The 20875-nt window shown below is 40.8% G+C and overlaps 2 protein-coding genes across 3 annotated transcripts in view; one reads left to right on the forward strand and one right to left on the reverse strand.

Annotated features, from left to right (window-relative positions):
* LOC117346547 (cytochrome P450 2J2) overlaps nt 1-6185 on the forward strand; it is a 39415-nt gene extending 33230 nt beyond the window's left edge. For both annotated transcript variants that reach the window (XM_033916295.1, XM_033916296.1), the window contains exons 8-9: nt 220-358; nt 1454-6185. In XM_033916295.1, coding sequence (XP_033772186.1) covers nt 220-358; nt 1454-1632 — 318 coding nt within the window. In that variant the 3' untranslated portion in view covers nt 1633-6185. The remainder of the gene's footprint in view (nt 1-219; nt 359-1453) is intronic.
* A 6577-nt stretch (nt 6186-12762) lies between these two features.
* HOOK1 (hook microtubule tethering protein 1) overlaps nt 12763-20875 on the reverse strand; it is a 102486-nt gene continuing 94373 nt past the window's right edge. Inside the window, exons 21-22 of the mRNA XM_033916094.1 lie at nt 19127-19195; nt 12763-16856 (exon numbers count right to left, since the gene is read on the reverse strand). Of these exons, the coding sequence (XP_033771985.1) occupies nt 16692-16856; nt 19127-19195 (234 nt within the window). The 3' untranslated portion in view covers nt 12763-16691. The remainder of the gene's footprint in view (nt 16857-19126; nt 19196-20875) is intronic.

Genomic DNA, 20875 nt, shown 5'->3' on the forward strand with positions numbered 1-20875 from the left:
TTTGAATATTGTACTTTTTATTAAGCTGTAAAAAAATACTTTCATTCACCACTATAAAGTATCTTTATTTGAATCAATTTACAGTGTTATTGCTATAATTAAATACCCGTGCAACGCCGGGGCATCAGCTAGTTTTCTATAAAAACCTTACTTTATATCTGTTGTAGGAGACATTTAAAAAATGGATAGATCTCATTTTTTTAAAATTATTATATTTAGGGTACTACTATTATTCCCAATTTGACATCTGTGCTGTTTGACAAGAACGAGTGGGAAACACCTTATGAATTTAATCCTCAGCACTTCCTGGAAAACGGAGAGTTTAGAAAGAGGGAAGCTTTTCTTCCTTTTTCCACAGGTAAGAAGAGTAAGACACATCACAGACATTCAAGACAAAAGAATGTTCCATGTGTTGTGCCTAGGGTTTTATAATAAAGTACAGGAAAATATCAGACATTGGACCTCTTACTGATTTGTCTTTTCTTCCAATTATAATTATACAGGATAAGTCATAATTTACTTATATTCCCATTAAAGACATATGTGAAAAGTTGCAGTTTGCGCCTCAGTTATCCTGGGATGCGTTTCTCTTTGATCAGATTTTTATATTCTTTTATTTTTCATCTCCAGCCCACCTTGTGTTCCATGTCTCCCGATTTTACCCATTGTCTTTCCAGTTTTCTTACTTCCGCTGCTTGAGCTACATTTAAACCAGGCCTATCTAATGTCGTTCTGTTTTGAATTTTTTAAACACCCAAAGCAGTGGAGAAGTGGCCTTGTCACTTCACCCTCCATTGTCCCAGGTACCCAGGGCAGATTAATTCGTTGAGGGCCCCCCGCCCCACCCCACCCCACCATGCGCCCAGGCGGAAACAGGAAGCTGCGTCAGAGGGAAGCTTTGGGCAAGCAGCACCACTTGCACACAGTTCCCATTGCCTTTCTTACCCGCGTTGCTTGCTTGTCTTACTTTCCGTCGATTGGGGGGGGGGGGGGGGTGTTGCATTGCCGATCGATGCTGGAGGGGCCCATTGCAGTTTAGAAAAAACAATGTTGATGCCCTCCTTCTTCAGGCCCCACTGACCATTTCAGGCCCTAGGCACGTGCCTACTTGGTCTATTGGTTAATCCTGCCCTGCAGGTACCACAGATAGACTGTGAGCCTGCCAGGACAGAGAAAATACTTGAGTACCTGATTACTATTCAATGTATTGTAAAGTGCTTTGGGTGAATCTCTTTCATGAAAAGGCAGCAAATAATACATTTTTTAATCCTCTTTGTATTTCTTCCTCTGAGATTTCTCTAAAATTTAATTTGAGGAACTTTCAGCATTCGTCCAATGATTGGCGAACCTCTTTTAAAAATACTCTTTTACGATACAACAATGTTTGCCGTGCCAAGCTTTAATTGATCACCACTGGTGCTAGTGACACGGTCTCTTTCTTTCTGTGTTTCAGGGAAGCGTGTTTGTCTTGGGGAGCAACTAGCTAAAACCGAGCTCTTCCTTTTCTTCACGTCCTTTCTGCAAAAGTTCAAATTCCAGGCTCCAAAGAACAGGACACTCAGTCTGCGAGCTCAAGTTGGCATCACCTTCTCTCCATTTCCATATCAGATTTGTGCTATTCCTCGCTACTAAGAAGTGGAGCAAATCAAAACGAGTGGTGCAAGAGGACCCTGGGGTTAAAGTAGTAGACTGGTGCTTGTTTTAGAAGCACTAGTCAGACTTTAGACATGCCTAAAACGTCTATATTCCAACTTTTCAGATCCGGGCTGCACACTCCTAAAACTGAAAAATGTGCATCTAGCAAAGGGGACTAGGTTTCAGAAAAGTTTAGGAAAAATAGCCTTTTTCAAACCATAAGTAAATAAAAGTTTTTGTCGCTATTTGAAATCATAAACATTTCACCTGGTACTATTTTAGGGATCTTATTACTAAGCTGCAGTAAAAAGGGGCTTTAGCATGCCCTTACTTGGGTCTTTCCTGTACACTGAGACCATTTTTACAGCAGCTTTGGAAAAGGCCGATTTTCTATTTGTCACATTAAAGGTCATGCACAAAATGTTGCTATTAGCACTTGCAAACAAATATGCCCTGGCAGTTTGGCAGGAAATTCAGAATACTGTTCAAAATAGTAATATTAATTTCAAACCGCTTGTGCCCAGTCTTCATAGGTCCCAGACTTTACTGGTTTTTCAATTTCAATTCTTGAACTATATTTATCATAATAATCCCTTATCTGAATATTCCTGAAAATGAATTGCACCCCTCCCAAAATTTTCACGAATATCCAGATAAGGGATTATTATGTTACCGCGGTGGCCAGTGCTAAAAATGCTAGCACGGCTTTGTAAAGGAGGGGTAGGGGTGGGGTTAAAAAATTAAAATTGAAAAACCGGTAAAATCTGGGTGCTAAAGAGTCAAGCTATTTGACACTAACATCACTATTTTAAACAGTATTCTGAAGATCCTGCCACACTGCAAGGGTGTATTTGATTGCAATTGACTTATGGCCCAGTTGTGTGAAGCATTTGAAGCTATTAGCACATGGCCAGTTTGAAAAAGTAGCATGTGTGCACTTAACCACCACCCGTTCTGTAGGAGGTTAAGGGCTCTCACACTGTAACAAAACATAACATCCAACCTTATTTATGAATCAGATACCTTGCGGTCTTATGTAATTTACAAAAGATAAAACCAGCACATTCACTGTTGAATTTACAAGTAATTAAAACCATGCAATAATCCTGTTAACACTGTATCCACATGCTAACCAGTTAGTGCATGGTAATGTAGATGGGCTAACTAGTTAGCACAAAAATGCCTAAAAAAAAAAATAATTAGTGCCCTGTTAGTGTATACACATTTGGCAGTTGCCACAGGGCACCTAAGCGCATCCCCTGGTATGCTATTTTAAGCTGCATTTAGATGCAGTGGTGGCCCTATGATGAGGCCAACTGAGGTGGCGGCCTCAGGTGACATTGCTGAGGGCGTGGCATCTCGTTGCCAGCCAGCACACCTGATGGTGTCTCTCTTCTGTACCACTTCCCAGTATCTAATCCTTTCACCCTTCTCCCCCAAAATGGCATTTTTCCTATTCCCTCACCTGCACCTACCTTTCATTTGCTGTAAAAGGAGCTGGGTGGCAGTAGCAATTCACAGAGCTACCTGGGTCCTAGCGTCTTCTTTCCATTGCAACCTGCCTCTCTGACAACTTCCCAATTCCACTGGGGTGGGCCGCAATAAAGAGAAGATGCTGGGACGGGGGGCATGGTAGCTCTGTGAATCACTACTGCTGCATGGCAACTTTTAAAGCAAATGAAAGGTAGATGGAGGCGGGAATGGAGAAAAATGCCGTTTTGAGGGAGAAGGGTGAAAGAATTAGATGCTGGGAAGGGGTGCGACAGAGAGAGCTGACCAGTAAAAGAATAAAGGGCAGAGCTCAGTATAGACAGGTTTCGGAGCTAGAAGGGGGACAGGGAGAGATGGCAGAGGGAGGTAGAAGAGGGACAAGGAGACATAACCTTGGGGAAGGACGGAGAGGGCAGGAGAGAGAGAGATGAACAACTCAAAGATGAAAGGTGGAAGGGATATAGACTTGGGTAGAGAGATATCAGACTTGGGAGGAGGGGGTAGAAGGGCAGAACACCGTCTTGCCTTTTTTCCTGACTTGATGGTGAAAAGGAAATCTAAGACCAGGGTTTATCCAATGGAACCCGGAACGGTTCCACAAGTATTAGGCCCGATGGATGCGTTTGTTGAGCAAGGCGCTGGGGTAGAACCAGATGAGAAGTCCTCGGCTGGAAGAGGAAGTGAGACGGCGCACTCTCGAGCTTCCCTCGAGGCAGTCAGCCTCTCTCCAGAGAAGCAGAGATCGCCGGAACAGCCACACCCTTGACGTCGGAGAACAGCGAGGCAGCAATGCTGGAGGGTAGCGAGGAGATTGAAGACCTCGCAGTACAGAGAGTTTCCACCACCTCAGCATTGTTTTTGCCACCAACCGGGACCTTGGTTTTGACCGGTGACCTACAAGAATCTGCCACAGCGATGTTGACTTCAGGTACTGTGATTAAAGAGATAGAAACTGCCTTTTCTATTTCTCCTTTGAAAAATCCCCCAGTAGTTGACTTGGACTCAATATGGAAAGCAATTTCCATGTTACAGTCGTCCCTTGGGACTTCAATCCAAAAATTAGCTGTACAATTTCTCATCATTAGAAACTTCTAAATTACAACAGAAATTGGGCAAATTAGAGTCTAAAGTCCTGGACCAAGAGAAAAAGTTAGAAACTATAGGAGCACAAAATCAGCTCCTAATGAGAGAAAATGGTTATATTAATAACAAATTGGAGAACGCAACACGGAGACAGAACCTCAGATTGATTAATTTTCCTAAAATTCCTACAGCTTCCGTTCTAGATTTGTTCAAGAGATGTCTTTCTGAGGTTTTAAAGGTGCCTGAGTCTTCATATCCTCCTATCTCAAAGATTTACTATCTTCCTTTGGGAAAGAAAAAAATGGAGTGAAGATCAATTTGATCCAGGAACTGAAGCTTTAAACATAACAGAAATTTAGGAAAACCCTGATTCTGATCTAGTTCAAACAGCTACCTTGTTTGTTCAGTTGGCATTAGACTCTGATATAGAATGGTTATTAAAGATGTTCTTTAAAGCTAAATTGTTTATGACCCATAGAATTAGAATGTATCCTGATGTGTCCAGAATAACACAGAAAATAAGGAAGCAATTCCTGTTACAGCGACCCCAAGTCTTAAAACTGGGTGCATCTTTTGTTTTAAGATTTCCCTGTAAGTGTTTGGTTAATTTCCAAGGAGATAGATACATTTTTTTTTTTGAATACTCACAGCTATCCAGATTTATTGTAAGTAAAGGGCATATTTTGACTAGTACACCTGTTAATATCCAAGAATGAAGCTCAATAGATAGACCAGGCCAACCTTTAGGAGTCCTCTTTTTCCTTGTCTTTGATTACTAACTTAATTTGATAATTCCGTTTATTTCAGGTTTTCCTCCTCCATAGATAGAGGACTAATTTATGGTCTAGGTTTAATAAGATATAATTTTTAATTTTATTTGAAAAATTTTCCTTTTAAATGTTTCTGTTACCTAGACTGTTTATTTCTGTATATGATGCATTTTTGGATCATGTTAAATTTGAAATTTAATAAACATAAAATAAAAAAGAAGGGCAGAAAGGAGAAATTTTGGATGAGGGAGGGAGAGAGAGAAAGAAAGAGAGGAAGGAAATGCTGGGTTACAAGGATGGAGTAAAGGACAAGGAGGACGATGCTTAAAAATAGTGGATCCATGTGGGAGAGTTGTGAAGGAGAATAAGTAGAGGGTAGAAATATGGTAATGGGGAATAGGAAGATGGGAAATGTTAAGAGAAGGGGGATAGAAAGTTGATTAGATTTTAAGTGAAAAGGAATAAAGCAAGAGTTAAATTTGAGTGGATAGAGGCAGAAAAGAGAAAAATGGAAGCAAACACTTTAAAAGAAAGATAAGAACATAATAACAGCCATAGTGGGTCAGACCAATATGTAAGCTGCATAGACACTATTGGGTCCTTTACTAAGGCACTCTAACTGACTTAGCGAATGCTAAATTGGTTAGCACACCTTATTAAAAGGACCCCTAAGTATAGATTGGATGTTCCTATCTTTGACATGATATTGCCTTGGTTAAATAAAATGTTTAAAATTAAAAGCTGTCATTGAAATCAAATTAAAAAAAAAAAAAAATCAATTCAAAAGAGTGAATTGAAAATTTTTTTTCCCCTGAATCGGGCAGCCCCAGTACAGAGGACAGACATGTGGTAAAGGGAAATAGGTGAAAGATAAATGGGAATAGGAGGCTGGGGAAGGGGCAAGATGAGAAATGGGAGAGCTAGGTATTGAGAGGAGATGGAAAGTTGATAGGTTGGTGAAAAATAGAAAGGAGTAGGGTGAAATTTGAGTGGACAGGGACAAAGAAAGAGCTAAAATAGAAAAATCAGTATGTCAGAGACAGTTATTGTATATTGAGGGAAAATTGAAAAAGAGACAACAGCCACTGGAAACAGAAGAAAGACAGGAAAGCAGACAAGTAACGAACCAATATAATAGAACATGAAACTGTCCAGAATAAAGTGTTTTATTTGGAATTTATTAATTAAAATATATTAGGAATGGTGCATGAGGCTCTGCTGTCATTTACTGTGTTACTGAAGCTACTACCCTCTAAGAAGTCTTGCCCAATAGTTGGGACAGCTCTTGTCCCACCCCCATTTTGGACGATCAGGGCGGAGGGGGGGGGGGGCAGCTCATCCCTTGCCTCAAGAAGCAGATTGCCTTGAGCTGCCCCTGCATTAGAGCCTAACATAGTTAAATAGAAGGGCCCCTTAGCCTTTTATGTTTCTAAAATGGATGCTCTTGCTACATGTACCTGGTGCAAAAACATCTATTACTTCCATATATTTTACAATAGGCTCTATGTCAGCAGATCCTGTTCTGAAATACTTGCAGACCTTGCGACACTTTTAGTTCTTGGTACGACCTTTCTAAAATGCTGCTCGGTATATAATATAGGGAGGCAATAAATGTGTAGATGCTTATTTTATGAAGTACTGCTTGTGTACATTTCCTTAATTTTCAATTGCATTTTTAATCTCATCTAATACATGCTTTTCCAGTCCAGTCTCTTATATCCCACTAGAGCAGGGATGTCAAACTCAGGCCCGGGGGTGCTGAGTGAAAACATACAATGTAAACAATGCCTCTACAAATTGTATGAACGATATGGATAATCTTTTTTCCACCTTGGGAATTAGGAATGAATGATGGAAATGGACTTTGAGTACTAGACAAATGGTCTCTGTATTAGGAAGTTCATTGCAAGAGTGTGGAATGGACATGTTCATGCTTTAGCAAGGATGGGGCCAATGGTCCAAGCTAGTTTTCTGGGTTGCATTCCCTGCTACCCAGGTTAACTAGCACTCACCAGGCCCAAGTGACTGGATAATATTGCTGCATATGGTGTTTGACTGCTTCAGCAGTATCCAGTTAGTAATGGGGCAGTCTGGAGCTGGAAGTTAGCCTGGGTACCACCGATATTCAGTGCAGATACCTGGATAACAATCCAGCAAGTGAGGACAGTACAATACCTTTCCCAACTTCTCCATATACATATCTGGGTAGTGGCACGGAATATCGGTGGTACCAGATAACTTTTGGTGGCCATTGAAGATGCAATTATTTGGCACTGGTATCCAGGAATATTAAAAAAAAAACAAACCCAACCAATCTGCTACAGGTTAAATATTACATTCACTGTGTCTAAGGGTCTGAAGCATAGTGTTATCTCTCTCACTTAGCAAAGCCATATTTTCCTAAAGAGAATAGGTTCTTAAATCTATCTACTTGAAAAGTTATTAGCAAGATGTCATTCTGGATAAGTGGCTTATATCCCAGTGCTCGTGAGCCTTGCAGAAGGAATCCATTTCAAATATGGAATACTGTACCTCCTACTTCACAGACGGCTCTGCTGTCCCCTACAGTTAGTTACAAAGCAGGCATTAGCCCTTTCTATAAACAAATGTGGAGCGGAATGGGGAAAACAACCTTAAGGCCTCCTTTTAACGAAACTGCAATAGCAGTTTCTAGCGCGGGGAGCTGCGCTGAATGGCCATTGCTGCTACCAAAGCTTTGCTCATGAAGCTGATGTTCTACACAGCATCTGTTATGTAATCCACTCCTGCTAGTAGGAGCTGGGGTAAAGACTCATCGCTCTTGTGCTCAAGACTCTGTAATCTGGTATGACAACAACCTCTTGAGAACCACATCCACTCTGCAATTCTTCATATCCTTTAACACAGGGGTGCCCACACTTTTTGGGCTTGCGAGCTACTTTTAAAATGACCAAGTCAAAATGATCTACCAACAATAAAATAAAATAAAAAAACACAACGCACACTGTACGCATACAATTGTTAATTATCATTCCTATTCAGGGGTTTTTTCAAAGAGGTCAAAGGAGATGACTCTATGCACTGTCACCTCAGTAACAACCATACAAAAATAGACAAATACCCACCCCCTCCCTTTTTACTAAACCACGATAGCAGTTTTTAGCGCAGGGAGCTGCGCTGAATGCCCAGCGCTGCTCTCGACGCTCATAGGCTCCCTGCGCTAAAAACCTCTATTGCGGTTTAGTAAAAGGGGACCATATTGTAAAATATAGAGAGCAGATATAAATTCAGACACATTTTGATCACCAAATTTAAAATAAAATAATTTTTTCTACCTTGTCTGGTGATTTCATGAGTCTCTGGTTGCACTTTCTTCTTCTGACTGTGCATCCAATCTTTCTTCCCTTCTTTTAGCCTGTATGCTTCCTCTCTTCCTGACCTCATTCCCCCCCCCCCAATGTTTTCTTCTTCTCTCCTTGCCCTCTCTTTCTTTCTCTCTTCATGCCCCCATTCTTTTTTTCTGTTTCTCTTCTTTCCTTCTGTCTCCCTGCCTGCCCTCTTTCTCCCTCCCTGCCCACCCACAAGCCACTGCTTCTGCCGCTGCCATCGGATAACAGGCCCCCAAAGCCGCCCGCCGCCGGCCAAGCTCTCCTTGCTTCGGGCCCACCAGCATTCCTCTCCCCGACGTCAATTTTGCCGTCGGAGAGGAAGTTCCGCTGGCCAGAACTTCCTCTCCGACGGAACAATTGAGGTCGGGAAGAGGAAGGCTGATCGGCCCAAGATCGACATTTTGGGAAAAATGCTGCCGGGTCCTGCCTTTGAGGAAACAGAAAGTAGGCAGGACTTGGCAGCAAGAAGAGCAAATCGTAAGCTTCACTGACCTGTCTCCCACTTTAGCCCGCGAACAGGGCTCTAACATGTGCGTGCCGGCTTCCCTTCTTACCCCCTCCCCCTCCCCGGACATAACTTCCGGTTTCAGAGGGAAGCCGGTACAAGCACATGTTAGCCCCCGGAGCATAAGTTCTCCAAGCCTTTTTTTTTTTTAATGTTGAGCAGCGGAGGCAGCAGCAGAATTCAGGAGCGGGCCAGTCAGGAGGGGAAAAAAGAGAAGGGAAGAAGGGAACCCGTTTTGCGATCGACTGGGGTCGCCTGAGCGAGCGAGCGACCTGTCGATCGCGATCGACGCGTTGGGCACCCCTGCTTTAACACCACTCCTCCCATGCTCGGTAAGGAGGTGCGCTTTGTGACCTGCGCTACCAAGGAATCTACTTTGGGCTAAGCGAACAGCTAGTGACATTCCAGTGCAATCAGATACAGCCGAGCCATAATCCTGGCAACTTTAAGGGACCCTTCAGGAGCATCCCAATGCTCTGTAACCAAAACATTAATATCAGGATGCCAGGGAAACGTAGAAGACTGGGCTCTCACTCCACTCATAATAGAGGAAGAAGCAGAGGGGACCTGCTGGGAATCCAAGTTTAATTCCCAAGTGAATCAATTGTCAGATCCAACAGAGCTGAGGGTAAGAATAACTGTAGGATCATCCCCCGGATCGAAAGACACCACAGGGTCTTAACACACCTGAGTGCGACCTTGCATCCCCTGACAGGGAGGGTGCATCCTGAGACAGCAATGTCATTGTAAGAGACCCATCATCGTCTGAATATCCCTAGGAAAGGTCCCCTAGAGCCTGGCCCTCCTGCTCCCTTCACATGCTTCGGGTGCCCATCCAGTACAAACTTAAGGTCAAAAGAGCCTGAGGACTCTATCCTTGTTTTGAGGCAAAACGAGGTGATTTGAAGCTTCTGGAGAACTTTGAAAAGAATCTGGAAATCCAAGATGGCTGCCATGCCAGTGTTTCGGTGTCACAAAACCACCTCAAAAATGCTAAAACAGAACAAAAAAACCTAATGATTTTAGAGGCTGGGAGAACATCAAGGAACAGGCAAACTTTCAAAAACAACATTTGCATCCCCCCCTCAGTTTTCCTCAGACTGTAACAGCCTTACTCACTGTGACCTATGCTGGCAATGTGCTGCTGCCTGCCTTGACTCCAAAAGTAGCTGGATCAGGGAGAAAAAAAAATCACCGCCTCAAACAGAACGTCTACCCAATGCTGAATCTTTGGGCTGCCAGTATGACTGAGTCTCCATCCCCCATGGACGCCAAAAAAAAAAAAAAGGGGGAGTGGAAATGCAGCCGGCACCCTGTGAGCCCCAACAGAGCCCCTACAAATACCTAACAGCCTGTACTCAAACCCTTGCAAGCAGTAGATAAGCAATGCTACCAGGGGACAGCCTCGAGCTCTAAAACAGTTTCTGCAGGCTGGCTATCAGGTACCACAAGCACATGCAGGCAGAGATAGACCCTTGACTATGGAAGCTCTTAGCACTGATAGATGAAGAAAATGCACAAAACAACAACCAAAAATAAATGAGCAGAGCAGAAAATATTTTAAAAAAAAATAATAATAAAAAAAGAAAACCCACCCAAAAATAAAGAAATAAGTAGAGCAGATCAGAAACACTCCTTTTGACTTGCTTGCAGAATGGTAAAAACTGTAAAAGGGGGGTGGGGGCTTCCGGTGATGTCACTGCTCAAGATGGAGGGTTAGCGAAATCGCTCTCTCAGTAGCTTATTGCCTCTTATACCCCTTGTTCTTTGCCTTTGTGTGAAGCAGTTTTCAGTGCCTAGACCTCCCATGGACCAGAGCAGCTGAAAAATGCTGACTAGGAAGAAAACCGATGAGGTGCAGCAGTGCGACACAGAGAAGGGCGGCCTTCGCCACATGCGCGGGACCTCCAGCATGTCTGCGCGCGAGTCAGGAGATAGCACCTCCAAAGACGAATCTAAGTGAGGAGCTTCCCCGCGGCTGTGGCGCTCGGAATTGGCTGGTGCAATTACCAAGACTGACTTTCAGCAGTGGGCTTTGGAGATCAAAAACGAGGTTGCAGCGGTGAAGGGGAAGATTAAGGATGCCGTCAAAGAGATCCAGAAAGACTTTGCCGATTTGCTGGGTCAGGTGGAGGACACAGAAAGGTGTATTGGGGAGCAGGAAGATGCAGTGTAAGTGATTACTATGGGAGAGCTTCAGAAGGATATTGTGGATTGCTATGCACGGGTGGAAGACCTGGAGAATAGATCCAGGTGGAATAATGTACGCATCTGTGGCATACCAGACACGGAACAGTATGGAGACTCTAAGGCAGTGCTGCAGGAACTTTATCAGTTTATCTTTGCAGGGGAGGAAGACTCCGCATCTGCCTCCACTCCCAACAGCCTGAACATTGATAGGGCCCACCAGACGCTGGGCCCAAAGACCGGAGACTTTCCTAGAGACATCATTGCCTGCATACATCATTTCACTGACAAAGACCGGCTGGTGAAGAAATCCAGAGACATGGGAGTTATAACATGGAAAAACAATAAGGTTGAGATATTTCCGCTATCATGTTGCAGAAGCGGAGGGAGTTTCGCCCACTGCTGGCAGTACTGAAAAGGAAAAATGTCCGCCACCATTGGCTCTTCCCCTTGCTTATTAGTTACCGTAAATGCTACACATAAGAGAGAGACCAAGGTGGCAGAGCTGAGTGCCTTGCTTAAGGAGGGCCTGTTGGCGCCGGGCAAGCTGGTTCTCTTGGGGGTGGGTGGGTAAGGGGGCTGGATGGGAGGGGGGCTTTGCTCGGGTTGGGAACTGGGGGGGTCCTTCGTAGGGGGTTTTTGGAAACTGTTTTACACTGTATTACTGCTTCACATGTTGATGAGGGTTCTGTAGTGCTTCTATTGTGTGCACTGTTGTGTTGCATTTTGTTGTCTGTGTGCAATGTTTAAATAAAGAATTACAAAAAAAACAAACAAACCCCAAACTGTAGGGGGCAGCAGAGCCCTCTGTGAAGCAGGAAGGATTCAAAATCCAGACTGGATTCCTTCTGCAAGGCTCGTGAACACTGGAATATAACTCGCTCATCCAGAATGACACATCAATTGTACTAGAAGTTGGATTAACATACAAGTACAATTCTACTATAACAAATCCTCTCCAAACAACCATCCTCCTAGTCCATTGATCCTGGTCCATCTGCTATCAAATGCAATCCTAAACAGTTTTCACATGAAAGAAATAAGCAACACAAACAAAGGGAGTTTATGAAAACTTTACTTTATGAGAATATAAAGGATGTTTTCAAAAGACAGAACAAACCCAGAAGATTAAAAATTAGTGCAAATATTACTGTTTTAACTTAATGTGACAACACATTATTCAGCTTTGTTAAGCAAATGACAACATTTGCCCACGAGACTAACCCTTAGACTTTGGAAGATGCATTGAGAGAAAAACATCAAAGTTTGGAAAATCATGAACATAATTTCAGCTACACAGTTTAACAGATAAGAGCAATGAAGCAATAAAGACCAACAAGGTGATTTTTAAAAATTATTTGTAATACACCGTTGAGTAATTCACCAGACAATCCCTGTTTGAACAAGGAATCAGTATCAGGAACCGTATTCAAACCACTATATACTGTACCTGGTGCTAAAGAACAGCTACTCAGCAAACCAGACACCTCAGTTAGCTATGTTATGATGTGGCTTTAATTATATTCTCATTAATTTGTATTTGATTTACTTTACTGCTTCTATGTATGAAATAGAGAGTACCACTTTTTCATTTAATATGCAAAATTTACATGTATATGTATGGTTTTCATCTTGGATGTATTCAAGTATGTATGGTACAGGGAAGAGTGAACAAGAAGAAACCCAGATACATATTAAATCCAATTATGTTTTTTAGCATTACATTTAAGATTCTTTTGCTGATTTAAAAAACAAATCAATGCTATCACTTAGGTATTTTTTTTTTTGGAAACTTGTAAAAAACTTGAGAAATGCTGGTTTGTTAACTGTACACCACTGAGAAACAAATTCATTGAATAGCTTTTCTGCTGTCAAACACATGTGATTATTAAAAGAAGTCCATTACAATATTCCCTTAAGTGCTAATAAAAGCTTATTTCTAAATGTCTATTATAAACCACCACACATGATGATCTTAGTCATACTGGACCAGAATGATACATTAAAAGCAATCTACTTTTTTCAGATTTAAGCAACATTCTAACAAATGCATTCTGCTAAAAGCTCTTCTGTTATGTTGCCGATATTTACAGCCAAGTAGAGCACAGCAATGTAAAAAAATGCAAAATCACTGAAATCAATACATAAATATAAACAGTTAACACCAAAGAGGTAGTTGAGGAAAGCATTCAACCCTGCAAAACAGAATGGAAAATAAAATGACTTGATCTCAATCAACCTGTTTTATGACAGTAATACATTTAATGCCAAACTAGAGTTTCTACTAAATGTTTGAAATCAGATAACCACTTAATTCTAGGGGCTCATATGCAAATTTTATCCAATTGCATTTAATATTTCATTTGTGTAATTATACATGAACCACTTAAATTAGCCAAAATTTGTCAAATCTTCTTTCAGACTTTTCCCAAACAGAGTAAAGCCCTAACACAGAGACCCAAACTAGACTCAAGTGCATACCCTTTAGTATTTTCTCAGATACTACGAAAAGCATACGTTTCTGACTGTACTGTAATTACTTGTAGGTATATTAATGCAAAATGTTTCTAAAAAAATCTCCATTGGACTTTCAAGCTTTGGAAGATATACAGTTTAGAGCATAGGTGTCAAAACTCAGGCCCGTGGGCCAAATCTAGCCCGCAGTATAATTATATTTGGCCTGCGAGAAAATATCTAATGTCTATTAGAGCTGGTAGATAGCGCATGCACTGCTAATGCTACAAATCCCAGAATGCTCTGCTGGTGCGTTGGCGTGTCAATCAGGACCCACAAGTGCCCCCTCCTCTGTTGACATTCATTAGCGATCTCATGCTACTAGTCACATCAGGACACCCCTCCCAAAAATAGCCAAATGAAAGGTAGAAACAGAAGCTTTCTAGAAAAGTAGGAAGCAGAATATCTGTTCACAAATATAAAGGACAGATCTGTTTGTCTTGTGTGCGGAGCCAAAGTAGCTGTAACCACAGAATATATCACACAAGGGGAGATGATTAAGCAGAGGAAAAGTACTGAACAAATGTTTCGAGTTGCATGAGGAAATTTGTCAGTTTCTAGAAAGCAAAGGAAAGACACAGCAGAGCTCCAGGATAGAGAGTTTCTATCTGAGCTGGCATTTCTCTGTGACATCATGAGCCATTTCGATGCGCTGAACCTGCAGCTTCAGGGGTGGGGCCGTGTCATCACAGACATGTACGCTGTAGTGAGGGCTTTCAAAACAAAATTGTGCTTGTGGGAAACTCAGATGCTGCAAGGAAACCTGGGCCATTTTCCTTGCTACCAAACCATAAAAACGCAGATCTCTACCGCTGTGTTCCCAAGTGCACAGTTTGCTGAAAAACTCAGCGTACTCAGTGCCGAGTTTACCCAGCGATTTGCCGACTTTGATGCTCAGAAATATAGGTTTGAACTGCTTAGTAATCTGTTTGCAGTTGACGTGGAAAGCACACCAACTGACCTCCAAATTGAGCTGATTGAACTCCAGTGTAGTGACAAGCTGAAGCCAAAGTATGACACTGTGGCCGCTGAAGTTTCTACATTACATCCCTGACATAATGCCCCAGCTCTGTACCTAAGCTGCTCAAATGCTCTCTATGTTCGGCAGCACATATATCTCCTTGATGATGAACACCTTCACTCAATCCTGAGGATTTCCTCAGGTCAGAGCCTGACCCCAAACATTGATGAACTAGCATCCAAGAAGAGATGCCAGGTATCTGGCTTGGCCCAGTGTGCAGAGTAGATCAGAGTGTAGCAAACTGAGCTTGAATGAATGTTTTCTTTATGCACTTTTCCTAGCTACTCCAAGACATGGACTTGAATGGTTGGATTTTTATTGAAGGAAAATATTATTATTATTGTTAGCCTGTGAAAAAAAAGGATACCATTGAAATTTAACTCAGAAGGCTACAAATAGAGAAAGAGGTATAAGATGTATCTTTTATTTGATTTCACATGTGTTTATAGTATTAAGCTTTGCTTGTTCCAGATTCAATGTTTAAGCAAAACTTAAGTTTGTTTCCATATGAAAAGGTTCAACGTTATATCTGATGAGAAGGAAAAACTTCCTCAATTGTAGACATTTTTTCAATAAATATCAAGGTTGGCCCGCAACTTTGTCTAAGTTTTTAATTTTGGCCCACTGTGTATTTGAGTTTGACACCCCTGGTTTAGAGCATTTAAACATAAGCCACGCAATCAACTTTATTCTACGACATCAGGACTGACAACTGACAAATTATTGTAACTTTAGAATACATTACCAGGTCAGTTATGTTTAGGTGTGTAATTTCTATTTTACACTAGAAGGGCAGTAGGTAAAAAGGGTTTTGTGCTGACTTGTTGCGACAGGATACAGTTAGGCAAAACACAGGGTTACTTTTAAAAAACTTTTCAAGATAATTATTTGTGAATGCATTTATATGAGTAAGCGGGGAGTTGAACAGCAGTGCAGATGTTAAGATTGTCTGTATTATATGCGTTATGGATTATATTTAAATGACTTTGTATGCTGTTTGGAAACCACCTAGGTTTTTAGGTGGGGTATAAATTTTTAAATAAATAATAATTAGGTTGACAGGATTGGTTGCCCCTCACTCTTTCAAGCAGTCCATGAAGTTACTGGTGTCTTTCTGGTAGTCTTAATAGCTGGTGAAGGGCAGCTAACATGCAAGACAACACAAGAATAATGGGTAAACTAAACTGGACTGGTAGATTAAAATTTGTGTTTCATCCAAATTCATTTTACTGAATACAGTATTTGCCTTCATTAAAAAATAACCTTAACTGAGACTTCTCTGCTCAGGATCATCTTAGAAATGAAAATGCAGAATGATGCTGGGCTGCATGCACCATGCTGGCCTGATGCTAATTTAACAAATACATATATAAAACCAAATCTTGGAAGAATAATTTTCCAAACACAAGCACTTAGAAATATCTACTTCAGGTTCATCTATGTTTTCTTGAGCAAATACAGTCCAGGTAAGTTCAAATCTATTTGCTAACAAAGCAGCTGATTTTGGCATTTGCAAGTTAACACCTTAATGAAAGAAAAACTTTCATTACACTTTAATACAAACTGATTTCTATGTGGTTTCTTCATTATACTGTTTCATTACATTTGGAAGAAAGAGCTCTGAAGTAATTGTATACATTTCATAGTTGAGTTGAAAAGTATGTAAAGTTCATTCTGATTGCTAAAAGTATTTTGAACAGGTCTTATTGCTGGTCAGTATCCAGCAAATATTGCTGGAGTTCCTCCAGAAAATCTATTTTTCTTGCTCAAGGTCAATAGAGTTTAAATTGATGTCTGTTCATTACATTCCAAACTGCTAGAATGTATACAGTACCGTATATATTGCCAATTACTCACCTTTTAATATACAATAAATTATAAAGATACAAATATATTTTGTAGACTTGCTTATAAACACACCTTGATTTTGTCAATGATTTTGTAAAAGTCACACTTTTCTAACTGAAGTCAATTTGAACAATTAATTCAACCAGCATTGTAGTGTTTAAATACAAACAGCCGATGACCAGCATCATACTTTCCTTTAAGTTTTCAGGAACTTGAATGGAAGCGCCAAGTTCTCTTTAAAGGCACTTTAGTGTTATATCTTTTGTAGTTTAATTAGAAGCTGCGGCAGGTATTGTTACAGCGAGATTCCGCCTCGTATTGGTGACATGACGCTGCTGTGCTAGAAAAGAGCGTCCTGTATTGCAAGCACCTGGCTCTTTGGTTGTACTGTTTGCTAAGCGGGTTTCCATTGCTAACTTCTGAAAATCTAAACTCTGCAACAAAGGAAACGATTTGTAAATTAATTTAAATACAAAGAAAACTGAAACCATTAAAAAATATATATATATATCTCAAGAAAACAGAATATCAACATGAGTGTTATTCAGCACAAGAAAACCAAAAGGCACCCTGAAAAGTATGTTTATTGGGTGGACTTAAGATGCATTTTGAAAATAAAACCACAGGTCAAAAGTGCATACTTTACATACATCTGGGAAAGGCAGCTCTTGATCTGGCTATGGGGCTTGCAGACCTGCTGGTTTACAGTATTCCCAGGACTGCAAGCTCATTTTCAAATTCTGCAATCAAGTCCACATTTTGCACTTACATTGAGGTAGACATTCCAATAAAGTACACTTGGAGATCTGATTATGAAATGTGTAAGTAGTGCTTTTTTCCTAAAACAAAAAAGCATAGTTGGTACCTATATATATGCAGAGACAACCTTAGGGGGCCAGGTAACCAGGGCTTTTTTTTTTTTTTAAGCTAGTATTGTGCATGAAGTCTGTGGCCCAGAATGACTCTACCTGAAAGGCCACTGCCTCTGAATAAAAGGGTCATACGTTTGAGACTGGCTGCTGTACCAAAGGAATTAAAAATACCAACATAGCTGGGAGATTTGTAATGGGGTGGAACCCCCCCCTATAAATAAAACTATGCATGCTGAAACAAAGCACATATTTTACGGAGGGGGAAGGGGTAAACAATATAACAAACTTGCTTACCTGTAATCAAAATTCTCTTTGGACAGCAGGATATTTCAGCCAGTTTGCACAGGGAACAGAACAATTACTATCTTGAGCTAGACAAACCTAAAAACATTGTTACTCACCTGTAACAGTTATCTGAAAACAGAAGAATATTCTCACATGTGGGTGACATTATCCACGGAGCTCAGTATGGACAGTCTAAAAGTGTACTGTCACTTTAAGTCTTCTCACCTGATGATGGCTCGTGGGACTATCAGTTCAGTAAAAAAGCTAAGAAGCCAACTAGGGGAGTTGTGATAATATTTGCCTGCTGTCCTTGGATGACACCTGCTATAGGTACCAACTATGCTTTATCCGAGGACAAGCAGGTAGCATATTCTCACACGTGGGACTCCTTAGCAGCCAGGATCATGCCTCTGAGAAAAGACGTTAATACTAACTGCCTTGAGCCTGGCAAACCAAAAGGGTTGGAGGAAAGTTGGCATCTAAATAAAGAATAAATTCTGTAGAACTGCCTGGCCAAACCGACTATCACATCTGGAATGATTCTCCAAGCAACAGCAAGTTGCAATAAGGGCTTATTAGGGAATTACCCAATGAAAGAAAAACTGCCCACCTGCGATTAGCTGTCTCAATAAATTTATTGAGTGCAGGACTCTGAGGGTTTCATATTGAACTATTTGATTTGGAGTGTTTCCAATCAAGTGTATCACAAGTTCGTTGGTGTTTGGCTTATACAATTGGAACTTGTTACCATTGCCAGTGCAGTAGTAACTTCATAGGGAATTAACCATTTCTCCTGTACAGTTCCTTGCTGGTAATGAACCCAATGGCCATGACCATGACCAAAAGGACAACACTGTATTTAGTTCTCTATTGAAGCCAAAATAAAACTGATTCAAAGATGATAATATCTATCTTTGGACTTGAGTGACCAATGCTGTTAAAGAGAGCCGATTGCTGCATAGTGCATTTCTTAGTTTGCTCAGTTGTGGTTCTCATAGGAAGTTGACTCTTACCGTATTTTCAAACTCACATGAAATCCTACACCTTATAATGGACTCCTGATAAAGGCAACTGCAGGTAAACACTGCCTGTGTCAAGTCCAGAGATATATAATCTCTCTCTCTTTTTTATTTTACCATCTCTAAATCATTCCATTGAGTGGCAATTCAATTTTGATTCTAATAAAGAACTACATACACTGGATCAGCCAGCTTTGCACACTTGGTCATGCCCACTCTTCTTTTTTCCTGGTTTTTGTTCTTTGTGGAATTTTATTTGGTTTTTCCTTTTTTGTGGAATGGCACACGGCCATCCAAGACTGAACTCTGCTATGCATTTCCTGTCTGCAGTAATGGCAGCTCCCCTCAAGCTCCAGCACATCACAGTCCAATGAAACCACACCCTCTTCTCCCTGCTGAATGGGCAAATGTTTTTTCTTACACAAATTCTAATTGTGGGAAGCTCATGCAAATACTGAACCCAATAAAAATACTGAACTACGGAGAAAATTTATTAACAGTACACAGCTTAGAAGGCACTTGTCATACCTTATTATACCATGCAGTCACTATAAGCTTTTCTTCATATTCCCGTAGTTTAGCCTGCTGACACTCACCCTGGGCAAATAAAAAAAAAGATTAAACAATAAAGTGCCATGCCAATACTGAATGAATTTTTCATAGTCTATAAGGCCAACATTTAAATTTGCTATTAATCTATTAATGCCACTGTCCTAATTAAGAACTCTAAATGTTGATACATTTCATGGAACATGACCGTCTTTCTTGTACGTAAGACCTCCAGACAGACATGCAGTCAGCAGTCAAAAGATTCCAATATCAACCAAGGAAGGTTTGATTGGAAGACGATAAAAACACCATAGTCCTTTGGTGATGTCAGGCATTATGATGACCCCCTTCCCATATTATTAAGACTCAGTAGAGGTTTCTACCACAGCCTGGAATGCTAAGGCCCAGATTGTATAAAGGGCGCCTAAATCCCCCCCTAATGCTGAGCAGGACTTAGGCATCCAAACTAAGTTGTTAATGAGCCATTTAAGGGTCTTAACAAGCGATAATTGGCACATGGACATCCAAAGGATGTGGACGCCACTTTGTAGGTGCATTCACAATTTCATGGACACCAATTGGGAAAACTCACGCCTAATGGAATAGGCATGGGTGTGGTTTGGGCAAGGCTTCAATATGGGTATCCTTCGATTCATTTGCATAACGCTGGGGTGTCCATTTCATGCCTACAATGTAGACGAATGAAAACCAGGTCTACTTTTGAGCATAGTTTGGGCTTCAGGCATGGAACATAGGCACAGTTTGGACATCCTTAATGCGATCTGCTAAATAGCTCTCTGGGTTTTCATTTTTGCTTTACTGTACATTTAAGAAGGCACCACATAAACAGGGCACATCAAAACAGATATATTGCATGCAAAACCTTCTATTTCTTGTGAACAGCAATGTTATTTGCTAATTAGAGGAAAACATCCATTAACTGAAGCAGAGCATATGAAAAAAACACAGCTTTAGGTTTCTTGCTAAAAAGCTACCCTTTTTTTCTGACTAAACAATGCTCCAATCAGCTAATTCTTGAAAGCACATGAAAAAATATATAGATTGCATACATAACTTCAGTTGCAAAAGCTTAAAAACAGAAAAAACAGATAGACCTTAGCATAGCTTCTACAAATGGAGGTGTGCAGCTGCACAATGCTGACCTCATTGTGAGATCATCAAGGTGCACCTGAAAGGTAGAATGCCAAAATTAAAATATGTGCTGGGATATGAACCTATGACTAGATGGGAACAGGGCTTTTACCCACTGAGTAACAGCATTAAAAAGATCCAACTCCCAGTATCACAATTATAATGAAAAACACCATAAAATCGCCATTCTAATAACGTCATAATAATAAAATATTATAACATTAAGGACAATGTTTCAACGTCTAACTCTCGCCTAAAACCCAATTGTCTAAAGGCCATCTTAAAACAGTGCTGAGTGCGATTCTACAAAGGGCGTCTATCTTGGACATTCAAATTGCGCCTAACTTTAGATGCACTTAGCAGAATCAGGGCCTAAATCTTTAGACGTTCGTATAATTCTGAGAGTTGGAGTAGTGTTGGGGAATTTAGTGCTCTGAGCCGCAGTAGAAATCTTAATAAAAACGGAGTGGGGGTAGGGGTCCTAAATGGAAATCCATGTATACTGGACATTTTTTAATGTAAGGAAGGAGAAATTAGGTTCTTACCTGCTAATTTACTTTCTTTTAGCTTCTCCAG

This window comes from Geotrypetes seraphini, chromosome 12, assembly GCF_902459505.1.
Source record: "Geotrypetes seraphini chromosome 12, aGeoSer1.1, whole genome shotgun sequence".
Taxonomy (NCBI): domain Eukaryota; kingdom Metazoa; phylum Chordata; class Amphibia; order Gymnophiona; family Dermophiidae; genus Geotrypetes; species Geotrypetes seraphini.